The following is a 23,229-nucleotide window of genomic DNA, read 5'->3' as shown; positions in this document are numbered from 1 at the left end:
GGAAGGAATCATCTCTGTCTCCCGCTTCCTGCTGGGCGGATATCAGGGCACCGGAGCTCCCACCCCGCCCGCACATCTGGGGTTCAGCGGGATCCAGGGCTGACCGCTGAGGGCAGGAAGGGATCCTGGCTTGGACGTGGGATTCTGTTCTCCTTGTCAGTCGGCGATCCTCAGCCCTCAGTGGCAGGGGTAGCAGGAAAGGCCCGAGGGACTGGGGCGGGGACGGGGGGTGGGGGCCGTTGAACTCCTTCCGAGGGGGCGGACACAGCCTCTCATCTCTCGCCAGGACTCGGGACCCCGAGGCCGAGGGGAGACTGGCAGGTGTGCGGAGGCGAGGTCCCAGGTCCCCGGCCCTACCCTCCCACTCGCCCCGCCCTCTCCGCCTCCGCGGCGCCGACCCCGGCCCAGGCCGCTTTGTCCCGCCGAGGGCGCGGAGCCGCCGCCGCCCTACAAAGCTGCCTTTGTGCCCGGCGGCCTCCGCAGGACCCGATGACGTCAGCCTCCGCGACCGGCCCGGCGGGGCCCAGCACGGGCTGCTGCGCCCTCTGGCGGCCGAAGGCGGAAGAGCTCGCCTGGGAGCTCCGCCCAGCAGAGGCGGGCCTTTTACCGAGCCCTTCCCACAGGCTCAGAGGGCTGCAGACCCCTAGGTCCAGGTGCCTTGCCTGGAGCTAGGGGCTCACCCCACAGGCACCCCGGCCCTGTCATCTGCTGCTCCCTCCTCCAGCAATGCACGAGCACTTCCCATAGCCTCATGGAAGGCTCTGCACTGAGAGCCCAACGTAGCCATAGCCCTGCAGCTATCCAGCTGCCCTGCCGGTGGCTACAGTCACACTGAAGTGTAGCCACCTGCCTGTCCCTACCCTCCTCAGGTTTGGAGGGGGACCTCTTGGTCAGAGACCTTTCTGAACATGTCTCAAGGCCCCTGCTGTCCTCAACTTTCTGTTTAGTCAAGCCCAAGGGACTTCAGTTCTGGGCAGGGCTCTGGGCAATGTCTCAGAGCCCTGGCAAAGGACCCAGGAAGAAGGGAGGGTGTGCAGGGGGCTGCAGCCCACCTGGCTGTGTGGCCTCAGCAACGCACACTATCCCTGGGCGCTGGGCCTGGGAGGTCAGAAGTCACATTTCCTTCCGCACTAGACTCATTGGACACTCCTCCTGCTCCCAATGTGGAAGAATCCCTTAGGAGAAGAGCTCCTTAAGAAATCTGCCCCACTGTTCCAGAAGGCTGCCCCAGACCCAAGACTGCAGAGGTGCTGAGGGAAGAGGGGGAGACATGGAGGCCCCAACATGTAAGATGACTAGTCCAAGGGGGAAAACTAAAGTGGTAAGTACTGGGCCTGAGTATGACCTGCGAGCTGAGTGCCCAGGGCCCTGCCACAAGTGAGGATCCAGGTCCAGACTACCATCACCTTGGCACATCTTAGCCTGGGTCTCTGCCCCCTGGAGAGAAGAATGTCGAGCAGTTCTTGGTATTTTTTCTTTCTACATTTTATTATTTCAAACCAGGTGAACAATTCCATAAAACATGTGAAAAAAGCAAGGAAGTGTTCAACACTGAAGGACCCGGGCCTGGGGTGAGGGCATGAGGGGCGTGGCCCCTCAGCAGGCAGCGGCGGTTCCTAGGTTAGCGCTAAGGAGCTACATTTAGGTTAATGGAGCCAGGGCCCAGGGCCGCTGGGGCGGGGCCCTCAGTGACGTTGGCAGTTGTCTGGAACAGCCCTTGAAACCCAGTTCTGTAGAGGGCAGGGCAGGGGCGCCGCCCGCACAGGGGGCAACCAGCAGAGGGATGGGTGTAAACACGCAGACACACTCAAGGCACGGAATCATGGGAAGGGGGTTGGGTGGGTGCTGGTCAGGACCTGACAGTTTTAAATAGTTTTTCTTCTAAAAAGTTTTCTAGGTTTGCAGTTTTCTCTCTCTTTTTTTTTCCCTTTGCCTTTCTTTTTTTTTTTTAAAAAAAAAGCTACGAGAATGAGCCAGTGGACTGTGGTCTCCAGGAATGGTGGCGTCTCACGCTTCTTGTGCTTTTTCCTTTGGGGCCTCCGAGTGGCTTAGGGGGAAGGGGTTGGTGGGGGCAGGAGGCTCCCTGTAAACATTTGGACTTGGGTTGGGTCAGGGGCTGATGCTGGGCGAAGCCAGGGGTCCCAGGCTGGAGAAGTGGGTGCCCCTCCAAACACAGGCCTTGGGAGACTCAGCATGTGCTCCCCTCCCCCATCACAGAACAAGACAACAGTTAAAACCAGAACAGATGCCAGGAGGGGGTACGGTGGCCGTTCCCTGCACCTGGGATACGGGCAGGCTTCAAACAGGGAGGCCTGTGGCAACCCTTCCCCCAAGTCTCTGGAGCTGAGGGAGGGGAGAGGGGGAGCCAAGAACAGAGAGAGGAGAGAAGGGGAAAAGCGGCCAGGGGGACAGGCGGGGAGCGTGGTCCTCTTGCCCCCATCTTCCTCAGGGGCTGGGGGGAGCAGAGTCGGCGGTGGCCCTGGAGGTGGGGGACAGTCAGGGCATGGGTCGGGAGGGAGGGAGGTAGCCAGTGTGTGTCTCTCCTCCCGCCTCCCTAGACAATGACCCTTCTCCTTTTTCCCCACCCACTCGTTACCAGGGACACAGTGCCCGCCCAGAAGCCAGTGTGTGTTGCTGGGTTACGTGGGGGAGGGGAGTCTGTAGCACTGGCAGAATCCTCCCCACCTCTCCCAGGGCTGGTGGGGCCAGCCTCAGACCAGGGCCCTCAGATAGGTCAGAGGGGAAGACAGCAGGGATGAGTGCAGAGCTGGTCATACTGAGTGGTGGGCAGCTGAGGCAGCTGGGCCCCCTCTGTCATCTAGATCCTTCAGGCTAGGCCAATGGCCTGGTGGGTGAGAAAGTGAGTTTTCTCCAAGGAAAATCGGGACAGCCCTCTAGTTCTGTCCCAGGACACAACCAGGCATTTCTGCTGTCTGGACCAATGGGCAGAACGGAGCCCAGGCTTACCTGTGCCACCTCGTCAGTGCCCTGCATTCCATCGCCCTCCTGATTCAGCACCTTGTGCCTCCCTCCCCTTGCCCTCTGGTCTCCTAGCGGGTTTCCAAGTTCACCACCCCCACCTGGACTTTCCCCAGCCCCAACCGTGTCCCTTCTCTGGGCTCAGTGGCCCCACTTTGTTCCTCCCTGCCCGGCCCCCTCTGGCTCACCATCCTGCCAGGCCCCGCTGCCCCTCAGAAGAGGCCGCAGTCCTTCAGGTTGTTCTTGATGATGACATCGGTGACAGCATCGAACACAAACTGCACGTTCTTGGTGTCAGTGGCGCACGTGAAGTGCGTGTATATCTCCTTGGTGTCCTTGCGCTTGTTCAGGTCCTCGAACTTGCTCTGGATGTAGCTGGCTGCCTCATCGTACTTGTTGGCCCCTGTGGGAGACAAAATGGTGAGGACTCGTGCTGCATGTGCGGCAGGCAGGCCTGTCCCATAGGTACAGCGAGGTTCTATGCGTGTGAACTGACAAGCATATAACGTGTGACACTTGTGAGAGGGCACAGGCACGTCTGAGTGTGCAAAGAGGGGCACCTGACTGTGTGAAGGAGGATGCTCAGTGACGTACAGAGTACATGCCTGAGTGTGTTAAGAAGGGCCTTGGGGTGTACAGACACAAGTATCGATATATAAGCCTGTGAGGCACCAGCCCTTGCGTGTGTCCCACAGTTACCCTTCTGTCCAGCGGGGGGCGCCCGTGGGCCACCTGGTCACCACCAGCTCCTCCCCAGAGGCCCAGACCCCACACCTGTATACTCAGGGAAGCAGATGGTCAGGGGGCTGTGTGTGATCTTCTCCTCGAACAGGTCCTTCTTGTTGAGGAAGAGGATGATGGATGTGTCCGTGAACCACTTGTTGTTGCAGATACTGTCAAACAGCTTCATGCTCTCATGCATGCGGTTCTGGGGGCAGGACAGCGCCTTCAGCACCAGCCCCCGCCCCTACCACTGCCCCCACCCTCCCCCAGTGGCCTCCGGGCCTCTCACCATCTCCTCGTCCTCGGCTAGCACCAGGTCATAGGCGCTTAAAGCTACGCAGAAGATGATGGCTGTGACGCCCTCAAAGCAGTGGATCCACTTCTTCCGTTCAGACCGCTGACCACCCACATCAAACATCCTGCAAACACAGCACCTTAGCTCCAGAGAAGGGAGTTCTGCGAGAAGGTCCCTGCCCCATTTCACAGGCTGACCGACTGAGGACAGAGGCCTGCTCAGAGTATGGCGGCTGCCTCCATGGAATCATCCACGCTGGCCCACCTTACCCCTGGGGTTCTAAGCCAGGACACGTCTGGCCCAGCAGGGTCAGGCTGGTCAGCAGGGTAGGCTGCCTCCACATGGGGCAGGGTCAGCAGAGGCTGTGAGCTGCTGGCAACCACAAAGCCTTAAGAAACTTCAGAGTGGGGCTGCGGATCCTGGACCAGCCCTCGTTCCCAACAGCCATCGGCAGGCCCTGGAGTGAGGATCTCTTCCCTGTCACCCGCAAGGCTGGCAGCTCCTGCCCCATTACCCTGCCCACACGCTCGCTCACTTGAAGTGTAGGTCTTTGAAGGTGAAGTGCGTCTCCACGATGCCCGTGGTCTTCACGCGAGTCCGCAGCACGTCCTGCTGCGTGGGGATGTAGTCACTCTGTGCAATGCGCTCCAGGTCATTCAGGTAGCTGGGATGGGGAGTGGGGCATCAGTGGGGGCCACCGGGCCCCGTTCCCTCCCATCCCCTCATTTCCCAGGCATAGCCCTTGCCGCTTTAACCCTTGCCTGTACTGCATTCACTGCTCAGATGAGGAAACCTGCACTAGCACCCCTGCCTCCTGCCTGTGGAATGGGCCTGGGAGGAGGGGCAGTTCTGAGGCAGGCCTGCGTCAGACAAGATCCAGGGTGCTGGAACTACAGGTGAGGGCAGTGGGAGGGGGCAAATTAGTCCTTCAGTGAGAGATTCAGGATGCTAATCGGCGTAATTACGGCACCCGCCACAGAGCAGGCTGGCATGTCCTTCGATGCAGGGCTGGACAGGTTGGGGCCTGCCAGGCCCAGTGGGCTCTTTGCCCAGTAAAATTTGGGCTCCTCAGAGGGAAGGCATGAACACTCGCTTGGCGGGGGTCCCAGGGGCTCCTCATTACCAGCTCTCCTAATTAGTATCCAAGCTGCCCCGGCCAAGCCCTGAGACCAGCTCTGCTGCCTGCCTCAATATCCTTGCTGTGTCCTATGGGTTGGGTCCAGGCCTCCCAGCCACTGCCCAGTACCAGTGTCTTGCTCTTGGGGCAGGGCTGCTGGGGCGAGCCCTTGGCTCCCACCAGCAGCTAGGCCAGAGGGAAATGACCTCAGAGACGCAGAGACAGAACAGAAAAACAGGAAGGGCTATGGGGAACCATGACGCATGTGCTGTGACCTGCAAACTGTACCCTGCCCCCTACTGAGAGCCTCCAGCCCAGAGGCCTCATGGTGGGTTCCCCACTAGTTTTTCCCTTGTCCCCAACAGGTGGGCTCACCCCAGGGACCCACTGCCCCACAGCAGTCTTGGAGGATTGCTGTGAGGAGGGGCTGCAGTATGCCTGGTCCCTGGAGTTTTCCAATCTGCTCCCCACCTCTGGGTGACCTTGTCATGGCATAAACCTGCCTGGGAGGGCAGGGCCCATGTTCACTGCTGAATTCCCACACCCAGAACAGTGCTGGGCACAAGGTGGGAACTTAATGTCTGGGGAATGAAGAACGGGGATGAGGATGATGGAGGAGTGGGAAGTAGCTGGAAGGTGGCCCTACGCTGCCCTCCTTGAGTATCCTGGGCACTGAGATGGCAGTGGTTGATAGGACCCACCCCTCCTTGCCTCCAGGACCCAAAAGCTCTGCTGGCGCTGAGCCTGTGACCTCTGGGGAGCACCCCCGCCCCCGCAGTGTTTGGCTGTGACTCTGCAGCTCCTGTGAGGGGCGTGCACTCACAAGTGCATTCAGGCCCGGCGGGGAGAGTGGGGCGGCTGTCCCTGTGACTGGGGCAGGGTTCAGGTGCCATGGCCAGGCAAGACCGGCCTCCACCCACCTTCACAGAGGTCCAGCCCCTCTCTGGGTGGGCTCAGGATGGCATGGGCAGTGGGACTGGGAAAGCTGTTCAGACAGAGGGACTGGCTTAAGCAGAGGTAGGAGAGGAGACATGAGAGTACGGGGCCAGCAGCCTATCTGGGTGGCACCATCTGTCTGGATGTCCCTCCACAGCCCTGCACCAGGCCAAACCCCAGATCACCAAGACCTTGGCTGACAGTCAGCAGCTTCACGAACAGAGGCTGGCAGTATCTTTTTAAGGGTGCTCAGGCCCTCTGGTTCAGGCTATAGTCCAGGTCTCCCCACACTGCACCCCCAGCCCAGCCCCTTGGAGTACTCACTAGGCGGCAGAGTCGTTGAGCTGGTACTCCCGCGAGCGGCCAAAGCAGGCCTGCACACCGTGGTCAGCCCAGAGCCTCCGGATGACACCGGACAGATCCTCAGGGAGCACGCCCTGTTCCTCAGCCGTGCACGACAGTGCAAACAGCTGCCTGGCGTCGTCCTGGGCACAGCAGTGAGTGGTCAGCTAGTTGCAGGAGCACACCCCCACCCCACCTGTCAGAGGCAGGGAGGCCTCCGGAATGAGGCCCAGATTGGGGTGTTCTCAGCTTCCCCAGGACAAGACTTGCCCTGAAGCCTTATGGGAGGGAGGCAGGGTTGGGGAGTCCACGTACCGCGCGGGAGGGGTCAGCAAAGTCAATCTGCAGATTGCCCATGGCTTTAACAATGGCCATGATGGACTGGATGGTGTTGCTATAGACGACTGCCCGGTACTGCCGGCATTCCTCCTCTGAGTAGCCATCCTCGTGGATGATCCTGGCAGCCAGGAGTCAGGGGTTAGAGAGTACAGGGCACAGGGACCTCACATGGTTGCCTGGGGCTGCTGGGGCCTGGAGAGACCTACTTCAGAAAGGAGGAAACTGGACTTCCCTGGTGGCGCAGTGGTTAAGAATCTGCCTGCCAATGCAGGGGACACGAGTTCGAGCCCTGGTCTGGGAAGATCCCACATGCTGCGGAGCAACTAAGCCCGTGTGCCACAACTACTGAGCCCGCGTGCCACAACTACTGAAGCCCGTGTGCCACAACTACTGAAGCCTGCGTCACCTAGAGCCTGAGCTCAGCAACACGAGAAGCCACCGCAATGAGTAGCCCGTGCGCTGCAATGAAGAGTGGCCCCCACTCGCCGCAACTAGAGAAAGCCCGTGTGCAGCAACGGAGACCCAATGCAGCCAAAAATAAAATATAATATTTTATATATATAATAAATATAATATAATAAATTAAAAAAAAAAAGAAAGGGGGAAACTGCCTCTAAACCACTCGGACCTGAGGATGGATGCTGCCTCTGGGAAGGTCCTGGACCTGGCTAACACGGCTGGGCCTATACTTGGGCTGGGTATACTGGACCCAGTACAGGCCCAGAGGAAGAAGAGGGGAAATCAAGGTTTGGAGGCTGCCTCCCGCACACAGCACTTACTTCATCTGCTTGACAATGGTGCTCTTCCCTGACTCCCCAGCACCTGGAACAAAGGGTACAGTTGGTCAGGGAGCAGGCCCAGTGGGGTTACAGAGGTAAGCCAGCCACGTGGCCTAGAGGCAGAACTCACCCTCCCCATCAATTGCACAGTGAGATGGAGGCAGTCGGGCCTGGTGGGCAGCAGAGCTACCAGGGGTGCAGCTGGCAAGGCCACAGGGGTGAAGGCAACCTCGGCCACCTGGATCCCATGGTGGACTCACTCCAGGCCCTCGCTTCCCACAAGGTCCATTGCCCACCATGGCTCCCCAGTTCCCTGGTTGAGTTCAGGGGCTTCGGCTGGAGACTTGAGGCTCAGGAGTCACCCTGTCATCCTCACACATGCAGGCTTGCCACTCTGCAGCTAGTGCTCCCCAACATGGTGCCTAGGCACAGCTAGCAGAGGAGCCCTGCTCACTCCAGCGGGGCAGCAGCCCTCTCTCCCTCCACTCTGAGCCGCAGCTGCCAAGGGGCCTGGATCCGGGCATGGCGTCATACCCCTGCCTCCCAGACATGGCCCAAGGCCCAGCGCCCTGCTCACTGGGCCCATGTCTGCTCTGAGCAGATAGAGACCAGGACTTGGGAAACATGCAGTGTGACACACACACACACACACCCACACACACACCCACACACACACACCCACACACACACACACACACCCCTACCTGTACTGACTCAAGATGCTTCCCTGCAGAGCCCCATCCTGTATTTCTCTTTGGCCATTGCTGAGGGATTTGCTGGCTCTCTCTCTTGTGACTGTCATAGCAGCCCCAGAGATAGGTACTGTTTCTCCCATTTCACAGACAAGGACACTGAGGCTCAGAAAATTAAAGTCTTGGCCCAAGATCATGTTGCCAGGATTCAGAAAGGCAGGGAGACATGTACGACGATGATGCGTGGCCTGCTCAGCCCTTCTCAAAATGTGGCTCAGATGCTGCAGGACGATGCCTTGGGAGGGTGTTTTTTTTGTTTGTTTGTCTTTTTAAAAGCAGATTTCCAGGCCCCATCCCAGACACACAGCCACATCTCGAGGGGTGCAGGCCAGAAATCTGCATTCCTCAGGGAGTCTGCAGGGAAGTGTGAGACCACTCAACTCCTGGCTGGGGGATGGAGGGGGTGGAGGCAGGGTCCCACCTCTTCCCTTTACCGCTTGCTCTCTGTCCTGAGCTCCAAGTAGAGCGCACCTCAGCTTGGCCTGGCTTTCCCTCCCAGCCTTTGCCCAGACTGTTTGCTCTGCCCCGTCACCGCCAGGCATCTCCTCTTGCCAACTCCAGGCCTTTGCCCGTGCAGTTCTCTTTGCTGGGCACACCTGCCCCATGCCCCACCTGCGTGTGTCCCAAGCCTCCTGATCACTGTGGCGGGTCTGTCCCTCTGAGCAGCTCAGCAGGGTGTGTGGTGGGGTCTGTGGGGAAGTCACACTTGAGGACTCTGGCCCCCATATCCCTCAGGGTTGGTTAAGACAACCTCAGAGGCTGAAGGGGCTAACACACAAACTACCACGAGCAGCAATAACATCCGCAATGATGATCACGGCCGAGCTGTGAATAGTGCCCCCTACGTGTCAGATGCTATTCTACGCCTATCACACCCACTAAGTAACCTCACAACAAGCCCCGGGGGTAGCTCTACTCTCACCCCCACCTCGCAAATGAGGAAACTGAGGGACTTCCCTGGCAGGCCAGTGGTTAAGACTCTGTGCTTCCAATGCAGGGGGCACGGGTTCGATCCCCGGTCGGAGAACTAAGATCCCGCAAGCCGCAGGGCGTGGCCAAAAAAAAATTTTTTTAATTTAAAAAAATTTTTTTAAAAAAGGAAACTGAGAGAGGCTGCTGTCACACAGTTATAGCCCCTCTGCAGGTGGTTCACCCTGCAGTGTTGCATGCCTGGTACTGTGGCTGGGCCACACAGTCCCTGCCACTGGGTTTACTTCCCAGGCAGACACAGGTCTGAGTCTCTGCAGTGCCCTCGGAGAAGCAGCAGACCCTGCTGAGGCCCCTGCCTGCATCCCCCCTACCTCCCACCCCAGATCCACATTGACCAGGAGGAAACTGAGGTGCAGCTGCGGCCTTCACAGCTGTGAGCCTGGGCATGTCCACAACCCAGGGGCCTCCCTGAGAAGGCCTCACAAACACCACCAGCTGCCTGGAATCACTGGGCTTGACTGTCCCAGGCCTGCTTCCCAGGATAGGGGAGCACTGGGGGTGGCACAAATGGGCAGGCTCTCGACAGGCTGGGGCATGAGCCCCTCTATCGGTCCGGCCCCTGGGCACTAGAGGCCCCAGTCCCAGTGCATTCCCCTGGGTGTGGGCTCTGGTCAGTGGCAGCATCCCTCCCTTTCCCTTGGGCTGTGCATGGCAGGGGAACAGCTAGGACCCCTCAAACTAACACTTCCCACCTGCAGAGTGGGGACATGGGGAGAGGGCCTGGGAAGGCCTGATGGTGATGCCTGATCACTGAGGCCCTTTCCCCAGGGCCCAGAATATCCATGGGGCAGGGAGGACAGCACTGGACTGGCTAACCACGAGGGCCAGGTGACCGCCTGGCTGTCCTTCCCACCTAGTCACTTGCTCCCACAGAGCAGGAGGGAGGGAGCACATCCTGGAGCAAAGGAAGACCCAGGAGCCACAAATCTCAGCCAGTGCAAGAGTGGAGGCCAAGGATGCAAAGTGATGGGTCAGATCGATCATGCCGTCCCCAGCCAGGCGAACTGAGACTCAGAGCGGGTAGATCTCCAGGGCGTAGGGGACCACAGGTGAGGGTGACTTTGGGACCACCGTCCACCTGAGGCACCAGTCTCCTTGTCTGGCCCTTTGATTACTCTCTTGGTAAAGGGTGTGGGCCACTCCATGACCCTGCCCAGAGATGGGGATGACAGCACAAACTTGCTTTGCATCTGATTTTCCTAGCTGCTGCAGACCTGGCAGACACTGAGGTTCCCTTCCCTGTCCCCTTCGAGCCTCAATCTCCCTTCCTCTCCCTTTGAAGAGTTTGGAGGACATTCTCTGCCCCCCGCAGGGGTCATTTCAGAACAACTCCCATTTGACAGGTGGACAAACCAAGGTCATGGAGCCCTCATCCCTGGAGTCAAAGCTGTCCCGTTGTCCTTCCAGCAGCTGTGACTCAAGAGGGAAGGAGTTAAGTGGCAGGACAAGGGTGTGATGCTGGCAGCCAAGCAGGAAGCAGGGGAGAACACCAGGACAGAATCAGAGGCATGGCCCAGGAGCAGCTACAGCAGATCAAGGGACAGAGGTGGGTGGGGCCACAGCATGATATCCCGGTGGACACCCTGGTTCTCGGGCAGCCCACAAGCTAGATGCCCCAGGAACTCCTTTTCCATCGGGGCCTGATGATGTTCCCCTGTTAGATAGGCTGGTACCTGGAGTGGAGTTTGCTTGTACCTTGCTAATCCTGGGCACCCAGTTCTCCCCACCCAGCCCTGCACCTTCCCTTCAGAGAAGGGGGCTTCACTAGCTGGATCCGGATTGCTGCAAAGGTGCTGGGTGGGGGGAACTCAGCCAGTAGAAGGTACCAGGAGTCTCCTACCCACAGCTGGCCCACCAGGCGTTCCTTCTCCAGCTGAGACCAGAGGGACCCACAGAGGATCCCTGGGGTGCCCTCAGTGTTCCCACTGGGCCATACCTCTTCCCACCAAGGAAGAAACCTCTGCAGCCCTTGCCCTGGGGCGCAGCTGCTGGGCCCCCAGCAGGCAGGCAGTAATTGCCGAGATGTGCTGGGTGACAGCGGCTGCTCTGCATTAGAACATCTGCTTCCACTCTGGGAGCGCTGGGCCCCAACGGAGGAGGGAACAGATGGGGGAAGGGAGAAACAACGGCTCCACCTGCCTGAACAAGGCCAGCAGGGCCTCTGCAGCAGAGACAGGGCCACTGGTCCAACGGCTTGATGCTGATCCCAAGCCCCAACATCAGGTCTCTGCTGTCGTCTATCTTGAACCCTCTACCTCCCAGACAAGGCTTTGTCCTGCAGGGAGGCCCTGACATGCCGCTTTCCTCTCTGGCCCCACTTTCCCTTCTGCAGAAGCTGTGAAGCCTCGAGTGGCCAGCAGGCCCATCTCTCACTTTCAGATCCTCTCCCAGAGGGAGGTCCAGACCTGCCAGAGCCCTGGTGTCCACCCCGATTCTCCCTGAGATCTCCAAGAGCTGCAGTCCTATCCTGCCCTTCCTCTGACACCTCATCTGTGAAACAGGATACCACCATTATCTCGTCCGAGGAGACGGGTGAGTGCCCAGCACACGGTGAGCATTCAGATCAAAGTTATTATCACTATTTCTTTTACCCTTTGGAAGATGACAGATTTCCCCAAACCTCTCATTTCCTGCAACCCACAGTGACCACGCTGCATAGGTCACTGCAACCGCAGCCTGCAGAGGGGCCTGCTGTGACCATCTCATTTTGAAGGCGAGTTTCTGAGGCTTTCAGACAAAGCACAGCACAGGGCAAGGACCCAGTGGCTAAGAGGCTGACTCAGCAGTGGTGGTTCCCTGGCGGGACTTGTGTAACCTGGGACCAGAGTCAGAGCCACTCACTCCTTTGCTGGCTTTTTGCTCTTAGTTGTCACTTCCCTTCACAACCTGGCACTTCTCCACAGCGGGGTACTCCTTCCCGTCCAGCAGCCTCATGGCAGACACTGCTCACTGGCTCTCCTCACCCAGAAGGCTGGGCAGGCTGGGTAACAGGCCTCCCCGCAGAGGCTTTTGTGCTGGTGGGCTCCCCTGGAACATGTGGGGCTTGGGAGAGCAGCCAACTGACGTGGCAGGCCTGAGGGCAGAGATTCTCAGAAGCGGCAGTGGCTGGGACCACAGGGTAGACGGGCAGCAGCCCAGCTCAAAACCCACAGCACGGCCCCGCCCCCTAGCCCCCACCGCCCCCCTCCCAATCCCCTCCCCTGGCCTACCCTGGCGGGGGGCACTGGGGGAAGGTAGGGGTGAGCCCTGGGAAGCCCACCCCGAAGACAGCCCTGGCACCACCTCCCACGGTCATCCCTGGAAGGTGCCACGTCTCCAGCGCAGCCTGCGGTTCTGGGGCCCCATAGCTCCCGCCCCTCGCCTGCAGCCTTAGGGTCCCGTCCCGCCACCACCAGGGGGAGCCCGTCAGCCAGAGACCCGGTGGAGGAGGTGGGGGTTGGGCGGCGCAGAGGCGCGTTGGTTTCTGGAAAGCAGCCGCGGCTAGGGGCAGCTGGGGGAGGTGCCGCAGCCATGGCCCCCTCCCGAGCCTGGGAAGCCCTCGGCCGCAGAGACGCGGCACGCCTGGGAACAATGGAGACGGCAGGGAGGGGCAGAGGGCCCCGCCAGACAAAGGCCCTCCAAGCCCCGCCCCTGGTGTCTCTTCCTTCCTCCAGGTGCTGCTCTTTGGCCCCCTCACTCCCTCCAAGGAGGCTCAGCTGGGGTCTGGCACTGTGAGGGGCCGGGCAGTGGGTCTTGGATGGAGCCTGTGACACCGCCACCCACGTGCGTGGCCTTGGCTTCCTCCAGGTGCCCCAACAAACCCGGAACCTCCCTCCCTCCAGCCTCTGCCACTTGGGAAGCCTCCAGCGGCTTCCGCGGCTTCATGATGCCCATCAGGGAAGCACCAACAACCAGGGCCTGGCCTGCTACTGCCAAGTCAGAGCTCTCTGTGCAAGGGAAATAGGCCTCGGGTCCTGCCAGACATGGAGAGGGCTTTCCAGGGCAGGGCTGTGTCTCCCTCAGTGGGTCCCTGCCCACTGTACACAGAGAAACTGAGGCACCACGTAAGGAAGACCACCCTGGAGGAGAGGAGGCCCTGAGACCTGTGCACTGTCGGCCACTCAGGCTACAGGTCTCACCCTCCACAGGAGCCAGGCGGTGCTGGACAGGGCCCAGGTCATACAAGGAGCCAGGCCATTGGCACACCCCTCTTCTTGAGGCTTCTTCGTTTAAGAAATCGCTTTGCTGTTTTCAAAGAATCTGAATAACCCCTACCTTTCTTCCTGATTCACTGTGGTAGACCCTGGGTGAGATGCCCATGCCTGGGCCTCAGTGTCCCCATCTATGAAATGTACCCCTCAGGGGAGTGTGCCAAGCCCAACGCCTGCCCTGAGCAGCCTCCCTTGGGTCCTCACACCCACCCCAAACTGTCCAGCCCAAGCGGGCAGTTTGCCTATGTGCTCACAAGCCATGGACCGTGCTGAGAATCAAGACATCACAGGTCCCAGCACTGGGCACAAAGAGAGGAGAGGACAGCCTGAGGTCACACAGTGAGGAAGACGGGGGAGTGGGCGCTCTGGGCCCCGAAGTCTTGACTGGCCATGAGGATGCATGTTCTCAGCTTTGTGTGTGGCCTCATGGCCCACCGATGCCTTGATGCTTCTGCTGCTTCTGCTCTAGCTCTCCTAAGGCTTTTAGGCTCCTCAGTTCCCTAGGGCCTGGCCTGACAACCCAGAGCAAAACCCTGGGAACCTCCGTGGGGGAAGGCAAGGCAAGAAAACTTGGATTTTGGAGGCCAAGTAGCATGAGGACCGGCCTCACCACGTCTCATGCTGTAGCCAGCCCACACCACAGACATATCAGTCTCCACACAGTACCGTACACGGGCTTTGCTCTTAGTGGGGACCCTCTGCTGAAACACTCTTCCCTGCTCCTCATCTGGACAACTCCCAGTCTTCAGGTTCAGGGGCCCCCATGCTGGACTCTGACAGCCTCTGAGCTTTCCTCAGGTCTGGTCTCAGTCCAAGCCTGGGTGCTGTGGGAAGCACAAGCGTAATGTTAGGGGAAGAGCAAAGCGCTAAGCTGCCTGACTGTGACCTAAGTATTCCCGTGAGGGGACGTGGGCCAGATGTATTAGGACGAGGTCACCCCATGGCCACACAGCAGATTTCTGGCTTTAAGCAGGAAAAAGATTCACGCACAGAGTCTTGGGTCCCATCCTCCTGGGCAGATGGTCCCCTTTCAATCTCCTAAAAGAATTGAGGCCCCCCAGGCATATGCAGAACACATGAGCACCCAGAGCATCTGCCTGTCATCCTGACTGAGCAGTTCTTGCCAACTGGGCACAGGCTCCTGAGGGGTGACAACAGTTGGGGGCAGGTGCTCAGGGTCACTACCTGGGTCGCATTTTGGTGTCTCCACTTATTGGGTAAGTCACATGATGTCCCGGACCCTCCGTTTCTGCATCAGTGAAATGGATGTAATGTCAGTCCCAGCCTCGCAGGGTTAAATACGATGAGACCAACCCTACACGATAGTCATCAATCAGAGGCAGCTGCTGTTATCGCCAGAGGGGAAACTGAGGCCCAGTGAAGGCACCCCCAGGCCCAGTGAGTAGTGGGGTGGGGGGAATCCTTACGCTGGATCAAGGGCCCTCTGTCTACCCCCAGGCAGGGGAAACCCAGAGTGAGCTAATCCCGGGGCTGCTGCTCCATTTCCGGGTATTCATCTGGGCCTGCAGCCGGCCTTCCGGCTTTGGAGGGCAATGGCTGCTCGGGAACATAGAAGCAGCCCTCTGCTTTCCTGCTAGCCCCCCTGCCGGCGTCCCTCTCCCAGCCACCACTTCCTGTGGTCAAAGGAGGGGCCTGGAATCCTTCTCAGAGGCGCCACCTTCTCTGAGATCTTGGGCCCAGTGGTTGCTGGGACAGGACAAGGGACAGAGCTGTCTAGATTGACTCCAACCCAATGACTACCAGTAGGGTCGCCCACAGGCATATGCAGATGAGCCTGCACAGGTGGGGCTCACCTTCTAAATCCCCCAGTTGAGCTGGCTCACACTCCCCACCCCAGTGCAGAGTGTGAGCGGCTCTCTAGCCTCTTCCCCTTTTGGGCTCCTCCTCCTCCAGCTGCTTCCTCCTTTTCCTCTGGTGTGGACACCACTTCCCTGAGAGGCCCAGCCCTGCCATGCAGACTTCACTGCCCCTCCTCCTGCCCGGGGCACAGTAGGTGCTGCCATCAACACCCCCTCTGGATATTCTGAGGCTGTAGCAACCATGGCACCCCGGAACGCTCCGAGCCATAAGGACACCTTCTCAACAAGGCTTATATGATCCCACCTCTAGGCTTCGGTTCAAACTGGCCTGGCATTTACTGTCAAGCCTTGGAAGTGTACCCAGAAGGCCAACACTGAAGGTCCAGTCCAGTTTAGGGAATGTGTGGTTATTCCAGGGAGATTATTCCTCCAACCACCAAGATGACCATAGCCCCAAAAGCAGCATCGGGGTGAGGGTGGAGTGTTTGGGGTTTAGTAAGAACAAGAGCTACAGGCTAGAGAGGCTGGGTGGGGCTGGGCAGAGGGGGCCCCACCCTGCACCTGTGGCTGAGGGAGGGGCTGCCTGAGAGCTGCAGGTAGTAGGGCCACCATCAAAGGGCCTAGTCCTTGCCCTCCCCAGGGCATTCTTAGGCAGGCCCATCAGCTGTGGCCTGGCCAGAACCTGTTAACTCCTTTCCCCCACTGAACTTTTAGGTTAGGACTCCTGCCCTGAGATCCTGGGAAGGTGAGATAGAAGCTGGCCTGCACCCTGCCCCCATCCTGCTGGGGAGACAGCACTTAGGCTCTGGGTCGGACTGTCTCGTCCTCTGCAGGGGATGTGGTGAGGCAAGGCCCTGGTCCCTCAGAGGCTAAGGGCTTATGTGGACAAAGCTTCCTCCATCCTGTTCCTGCCAAAAGAATGGGTGGCTTCTAGTGACAGAGACCGAGAGAGACACATCTAGGGACTTAGATCGAGGGCAGGGTGTACAGGACTAGTGTGCCTGCCTCTGGCCCAAGCTGTCCCAAGTGCCAGCCCCTGCTCTGCTGGAGCCTAGGGACCTCACTGGGATCCCATCAGGCCCCACCCCCAGCTACCTGCTGTCACTTGCTGGGCAACTGGGCAACGTTTGCAGGCCTGGGTATCGATGATGTTACCCAGTGACCCGGCAGCTCAGGCCAGCCCAGGGCCAACCCTGGGCCAACCCAAAGAGGTCCTTGACCATGCCAGTCCCCATCTGGCAGCCTAGGCTCCAAGTCAAGCACAGTGGGTGGCTTAACGCTGCCTCAGGTCCTGGCATGGAAGCCTGAACTCCCCAACTGGCTTGACTTCCACCTCTGGCCACAGTGGCAGGCATTCCCTCTGTCCTTACCACCCGCTCTGACCTCTGTCTGCGGTTCTCCAACCCCCAACCCTCCTGGGATACCCTCAGCTGAGCTCCAGTGTCACTTCCTTTGCAAAACCGCCCTTATTCACCCAGTCTCCCAGCTCAGGGGTATCACTTGAAGGACCCAGTTTCACTCCTATCCTAGAGGTACAACTTTTCATGTTGGCTGCACCGACATTGGAGTCATGGGCAGGGGCTGAGCCCAGGGGGCCTGAGCAGGACCTAGGCAGAGGGGGTCAGAAAGGGCTTAGACCCCTACTCACTCCCTCACTTGGGAGCCCCAGCACTGCACTACCGACTCAGGAAGACAAAGCCTGGCTTAGCCTGGGGGAGGGGTGGGAAGAAGAGACTCTGAGGCCCAAGCTGCCCCACCCCCCATTCAAGTGCTAATGAATCCAGCCTGAAGGCGGGATAGCAGGATAGCGGGATGGTGGGATGGTGAAGGCCATGGGGAGAATAGGGAGGCTGGAGGCTGGCCTGGGTACCAGCCCACGCGGTACCCAGGGCCCTGACACACCCCCAACCCTAGACCCCCAGGAAGGTGGCTCAGTCCCCAGAGGTTGGGCCTAAGGTCCCCAGGACAGTGTGTCACTCCAGATGGCACCCAATGTCTGCAAGCCTCAGTCTCCCACTTGCTGTGAGCAGCTGCCTAAGGGAAAGGGAGGGGGTTCCCAGGGGCTCCATACTGTAGCCAGGCAGCCTCCAGGCTGGGGAGATCCCTCCCCACCAAACTCTCAGCTCTGCAGGAGTCAGCAGAGGGTCCCCCACCTGTTTTCACACCCCCAGACTTTGCTGTACTGTCCCCACAACACCTGTGGCTATAGGCAGGCACTGCGTCCCAGGTTATGGATGGAGAGCCGGTCACCTACTAGGATTTCACCTGTCACTGGGTTTCTCAGCCAGTACACTAGGTGGAGCTGGGATTTGAACCTAGGTCTGTGTGACCCCAAGAGCCAGTCTAAGGAGGGTGAGCCCTCCTCCCCACAGGCCAGGAAACACCCACCCAAAGGCTTGGGAACCAAGTTGGTCCCTCTGCCCCCAATGCCTGACCCTGGCAAATGTTGCTAATTTTTCAAGGCCACCCAGAGTACCCCTTCTCCAGGAAGCAACGCCCCTGCATTCATAGGCATCATTAGACTCTACCCATTACCTAGCCAGCCAGGATCCTGGGCTAGCCCTTCCCACTAACTCCAGCTACACCAAGCCCCAAGCAGCAGCCCCAGAATTATTTATCCCTGTTCACGGATGTTCGCAATAGTTTCACTCTTTCCATACACACTGAATAGGCACCTACAGTGTGCCACGCCCCTTGTGAGAGACACAGACAGGACAAAGGTCACAAAACTCCCTTCCTTTTCATTTGATAAACCTAACTGAGGCCCTGTATGTGCAGGCTCCGCACTGGCCAGGCCAAGAACTCCTGCAGCATTACTCTGGTCTGAGCCACATGACTATGGGGCAGCTCCAGCCCTAAAAGCTAGACAGGCTCTACTGGAGTGGTAGAGACAGCGGGCCTGCAACAGTCCCCAAAGAGCCTGAGCTGAAAGGAAGAATGTAAAGCCAGTCTCCCATATGAACAGTTGGAGTCCCTACTGTGTGCTGTGCCCTGTGACAGGCTGCACACTCGTCAGCAAGAGATCTGCATGGAGTGGGATAAGGGCTGTCTCTGAGGTGCCAGCATAGCCTGATGAGACCAGGAGGAAACAGCCTGAAGAACTTTTCCCTCAGTCTCCCAACCCCCCAGTCCTGGTCATTGGCCCTACACTGAGCCCTTGCCACCTGCCCATGATATGGCAGGCGATGGCTCAGTGACCGCCATCTTGCTCCTCCATCTACCCATCCCCAAGGCCAAGTTCACACCAGTAGCACTGCTTTCATTCAACAGACAAGAAGCACCCAATAGGTATCATGCTCCATGCTGGCACAGAAGGCTCAGAAATGAACAGGACGCAGCCCTGCCCCTGTCGCAAGGGAGGGCAGCTGTGACCTGGACAAATACCACACTCTGATGGGGGTAGCGCTGGGGGGTGTGGGGGCGGGGGGCAGAGGAGCCTTGGAGAAGGGGGTCTGTCAAAGAAGGATCCTGGGAGGCGATCCCTGAGCAGAGTCTTAAAGAACGATCAAGTAGGAGTGAAACGGCAGAAAAGTACATCAAGGGAAGGGAACAGATACAAAGTCCCAGGGGCAAGAGAGAACTGCTGTATTTATACCCTGAAGCCTTCCTGGGGCCAGCGATGGGCACTGTCTCTCCCTTCTCTGTAGACTGCCCACACAAGCCCAAACAAATCAAAGTCACTCTCTAAACACACACACTCTGGTTTACTTTCCCCTAAGTGCCCAGCCTGAGGCCCCAAATTCTACCTGGGGACAGCTGGTCAGTCAAGTTGAACTGGGTGGAGGCAGGGGTATCGCTGAAGTAGGGCTGGTATCAGCAACTCTGCTCCCCCTACCAAGCTGCCGGAAAAAACCCTCTCACCAGTTAGTGTGTATCACATCTGCCTTTGCCCCAGTGACAGTGACAGTGACTATGTCCGCTTGCTGGCGGGGCAACCCAGGACGGGAAGGAGCCAGTATGCGGGTGGGGCAGCAGGCGTGGTTCTGGCTGGGAGGCAAGGCTGGCAATTGCCCAGCCTGAGTTCCGTTGCCTGGACAGGTCTTTCCGCTACGTGGGACAGGCACCCAGCTCTCTGAAGCTGCCTCAGCTAGGCTCCCATCACCTCTTTGTACCTGGACAGGAAAGGGATGGCCAGCCAGGATCCTCCTCCAGGCAGTCCTGGCAGATTGAGTCCTCAATTTCAGGCAAAGTTTGGTCTCCCAGCCCCTTACAGTGCATCCTCTGCAGGGTCTTAGCCCCCACTCCCCACTCCCAACAGGAACCTCCACGAGGTCCCTGTTCCCCCCATCCTGGGCACAGCACTCCTCTGGCCCAAACCCAGGAAGCCCATTTCACAGAGAAAGCAAAGGCCAGAAGGGCAGAATGCTGAGATGGACTCCCCAGTCTAGAACATGCTGAGCATTTCTAGGGAACCCTGCACCCCTGGTTGCTGCCGGCCCAGCATGGGAGGGGTGGCCAGTCCTAAAACCTGAGCCGGGCTCCAAGCAGCAAAGACTGGTGGAATGGGGTCAGGACACAGAACAGGCCAGGAGCCCCATGGCCCAGTCCCACATCTTCTCGGGCACTGCCATAACTGCAATCGGCCTGGGAAGGGGCTGGCTAGAGACCCCCTGGCCGGGCACCGGGAGGCAGCAGTACCGGAAGCAGTACCCTCCCCAGGCCCAGCGGGCAGTAGCGATGGGCATTCCGCCGCGTCGCCACCCACTCGCTGCTGCCGCTGCCGCACTCGCAGCAGAGACAGGAAGAGGCAAGCGCCCAACGCAAAACAGCCCAGGAGGCTGGGCCGCCGCCCCTTCCCGCCCCTTCTCTTCCTCCCCGCAGTGGCAGAGGAGCGGATGCCATTTTGAAACCTCCAGGGCTGTGCCCCTGAGGCCAGGCCCCCAGGGACAGTCAACAGATGGGCCCAGGATGGAAGACATGCTGTCCCTCGGCCATACGCTCAGCATGAAAAGCCCCGCTTTTCACAGCCTGGGGACCCCACGCAGCTCTGGGGCTGAGGGGCCACACCCCCCCCACATACAGGTCCAGCCTCCAATGCTGCCGCGAGGGCCTCCCGCAGCCCCATGCCTGAACCCCCCCCAAATCAGGCCACCACTGGGCACCACACCTGTTCCCAGGGGGAGGCTGGACTGGGACAACTACCAGGCCCGCAGCCTCTGCACAAATCCACTTCAGATGCCCACCCCCAGCAGGCCCCCAACTACTCAACCAGCTGGTCCACCACTCACAGGGCCTCAAGATCCGACAGGCCCACCCACCCCCGGAGGCCACTTCCCAGGCCTTTGGGCCCAGAAAGGGTGCGGGAAGACTAGCACCCATCAGCATATCTCCTTGGCCCGCCCGCCGGGGGCAGCAATATGTCGGCTGTCTCACCACTTCCACTTCCCCCCACCCCTCAAGCAGCCACCATCTTCCCTGGCCTTGGAGGCGACGCAACCCAAACTCCACACTCCCTCCTACTCCCAGATGCCCCCCTCACTGGCCCAGACAGGGTTTAGAAACTGGGAAACAGATACCCAGCAGAACTCCCTGGGAAGCTTGAGGCCAGGTCCCCTCCCCCAACATGACCAGTGGAGCCTCAGTCCAGCCCCTTAGAGGTCTGGGGCCAGTCCACTCAGCCCGGCCCACCTGGTGTAGGAGGGTTGGGGGAACCTGGAGAAGGCCAGAGTGTGGGAAAGGACTTAAGAGCAGGGGAGCAGAGGGTTTGAGGAGAGATGTGTGCAGAGAGGGAGCTGGTGGGCCAGATGCAGGGAGCAGGGGTCTCTAAAGGTTTGGGGGTTCTGGCTGGAGAGAGAGCTCATAAGCAGTCATCCCACTTGAGAGGTCCCTTGGGGTCAAGGTGCACAGGTGGAGAATATTGGGTCCAGAGTAGGGATGGGGCACAGAGGGAGAAGGAGGGAGTGACTGGGGGCCTGGGAGGGGCCCTGGAGATACTCATGCCCAATAGGAATAGGGGGAGCAGGTGAGGGAACAGGTGGTGCCTGAAGGTGGGGGCCGAGTGGGATTCTGGGGGGTTGGGTAAAGTCTAGGGAAGTATGAAAGGACAGGCAGGGGCTCTGAGGATCTGCGAGGTTGGTCAGCAAGGGTGGATGGTGAAGCAGAGTTCTGGGCAGCGGGTGTTGGGGCACTGGTGGCTGGATTTGGGGGTTTGGGGTCTGGAATGAGTTGAGGATGTGATCTGAGAGTCTGGGCTATGGATCAGAGGTCTAGGCCAACCCAGAGTTTTGATCCATTATTTGTATGTCCTTGCCAGGCGGGTTTGGGGGGTTCAAGTCCAGGTGTGGGGGGTCCAGGCCGAGTCTAAGAGTTCGAAGCCCTAGTCCTCAGGTCAAAGTCGGGGATTTGGGCGGGGAATCGGGGGTCCCAGCGCAGGGTGCTGCCTCACCCAACAGCAGCAACTTCACCTCCCGCGCCGCCTTCTCTCCGTCTTCCCGCAGGTTCTTGTCGATCATCTTGGAGCGCTCGGCCGCCGCCTTGTCCTCGGCGCTCACGGTGCAGCCCATCCCGCCGTCCGCCGGCCCGGCCGCTGCCCGGCCCTCACACGGCCCCGGCCCAGCTCGGCCCCGCCCGACCCACTCTGCTCCCGCCGCCGGCCCTCTACGAGTAGCTCCCAGGTCGGCAGTTCCGAGCGTCTGCGGGCGGTGCCTTCCAGGCCGCCGCGCACGGACCGCAGGGCGGGCAGGGGGTGGGGCCGGAGCGAGTCAGGCCCGGGTCTGGGACGGGGCGGGGCCGGAGGTGGGGCCATATGAGATTCGGGGCCGGTGATTGGCGAAGGCGAAGTTAGGTGCGGCCCAAGCTCGGCTCGGGCTGGAGGCGGAGCCACGCCAAGGGATAGCGGTAGGGGTAGAGCCTAGCCCAGAAGGATTGAGCGCAGGGCGGGCTGTAGGCGGGGCCGGACTCCGATTGGGTGCGGGGCGCCTGGAGCTCCGCGGCCCGACGGCGGGGGCGGGCGGATCTCGTAGCCTGAGGATGGAGATCCAGTGCACCTCAGGGGCCGAGCAGGAACCAGTCCTCTTAGTTGGGCGAGCAGAGCGGAGGAGGCGTGTCTTCGTCACTTGTTAATGAACCCAATAAACTTGTTTCAGGATCCACAGCGCCCCGGAGGCTCTCTGGACTGCGGCTTTCTTAGTCTTAAAGCGGGGTTGGCCCCTTCTCTCTCTAGGTTGCAGTTAAGAAAAAGGTTTATTGCCACCTCAACACTTTTGCCCAGGTTGTCTCCCTACAGCTGGGATACCTCCTCTAATCATCCAAGACTTATCCATCCTTCTCTGATCTTCTAGGAGGTATCCTCCTGCAGGTAGTTATCCTGGACTCCATCATGGGACCCAGCAACCATGACCCAAGGGAGAGAAAGAGAGAGAGAGAGAGAGAGAGAGAGAGAGAGAGAGGTGCCACCTGACTTCTGGGAAGATAAGTGGCCATGATCTTATGGCCTGTCACCCCTGGACAGTGGCTGCAACCCCATGGCTGGACAAAGGTGGGGTGGAGGCAACAGCATTTCTAAGGGGACATTTCAGTCTTTCTGATCCTGTTCTCCAGGAGGAGGCCACAGCCCCGACCTCCGATGGACATTTAAAAAGTCTGCCAAGGGTTACCCAGGAAGGTGTCCTGTGTGGCCCTAGTGCCACGAGCTGAGGAGGCCCCAGTCCAAAGACAAGGAAGGTCCACAAAGCAGGGAAGGGAGCTGGCCACCAATGCTTGGTCATCAATGCTTAGCCACCCACAGTCCCCTGTTTAGCACAGACTCCCTCCTTACCACCTTGATACACATCTTCCACTCTCAATCCTCAGTCTGCTCTCCCTGGAATGTCCATGCGTCCCTCTCTGAATGGCTCTCTTGTTGAGGGGGCATTGGCCTGTAAGTCCTCAAATGGTTCCCGCAGGGCTCCCTCCTGCCTGGAACCAAAGCTCAGGCAGGCCCTGCCATGAGCACTCAGCGCAACTGTTGAAAACACAATGCCCACCCA

At 59.4% G+C, this 23,229-nt stretch overlaps 1 protein-coding gene across 1 annotated transcript; it reads right to left on the bottom strand.

Annotated features, from left to right (window-relative positions):
• Positions 1-835: 835 nt before the first annotated feature.
• GNAI2 (G protein subunit alpha i2) lies at positions 836-22,031 on the bottom strand. The gene is made up of 9 exons (XM_079932809.1): positions 21,648-22,031; positions 7,511-7,553; positions 6,708-6,849; positions 6,375-6,535; positions 4,533-4,661; positions 3,992-4,121; positions 3,754-3,907; positions 3,168-3,382; positions 836-2,479 (listed from the first exon to the last, which is right to left on the bottom strand). Exons 1-8 carry the CDS (start codon positions 21,763-21,765, stop codon positions 3,192-3,194), a joined length of 1,068 nt encoding a protein of 355 aa, XP_079788935.1. The 5' UTR covers positions 21,766-22,031; the 3' UTR covers positions 836-2,479; positions 3,168-3,191.
• Positions 22,032-23,229: the final 1,198 nt, after the last annotated feature.

Source organism: Stenella coeruleoalba (assembly GCF_951394435.1).
Source record: "Stenella coeruleoalba genome assembly, chromosome: 10".
Classification (NCBI taxonomy): Eukaryota; Metazoa; Chordata; class Mammalia; order Artiodactyla; family Delphinidae; genus Stenella; species Stenella coeruleoalba.
Note: the sequence above shows the minus strand (reverse complement) of the source record. Positions and strands in the feature narration are given on the sequence as shown.

Coding starts and splice junctions, on each gene's coding strand:
- GNAI2 (XM_079932809.1), bottom strand. CDS start 21,765: ATGGGCTGCACCGTGAGCGCCGAGGACAAGGCGGCGGCCGAGCGCTCC. Junction 4,662..6,374: donor CTCAACGACTCTGCCGCCTA/GTGAGTACTCCA, acceptor TCCCCATCCCAG/CTACCTGAATGACCTGGAGC. Junction 4,122..4,532: donor TTCAAAGACCTACACTTCAA/GTGAGCGAGCGT, acceptor CTGTGTTTGCAG/GATGTTTGATGTGGGTGGTC.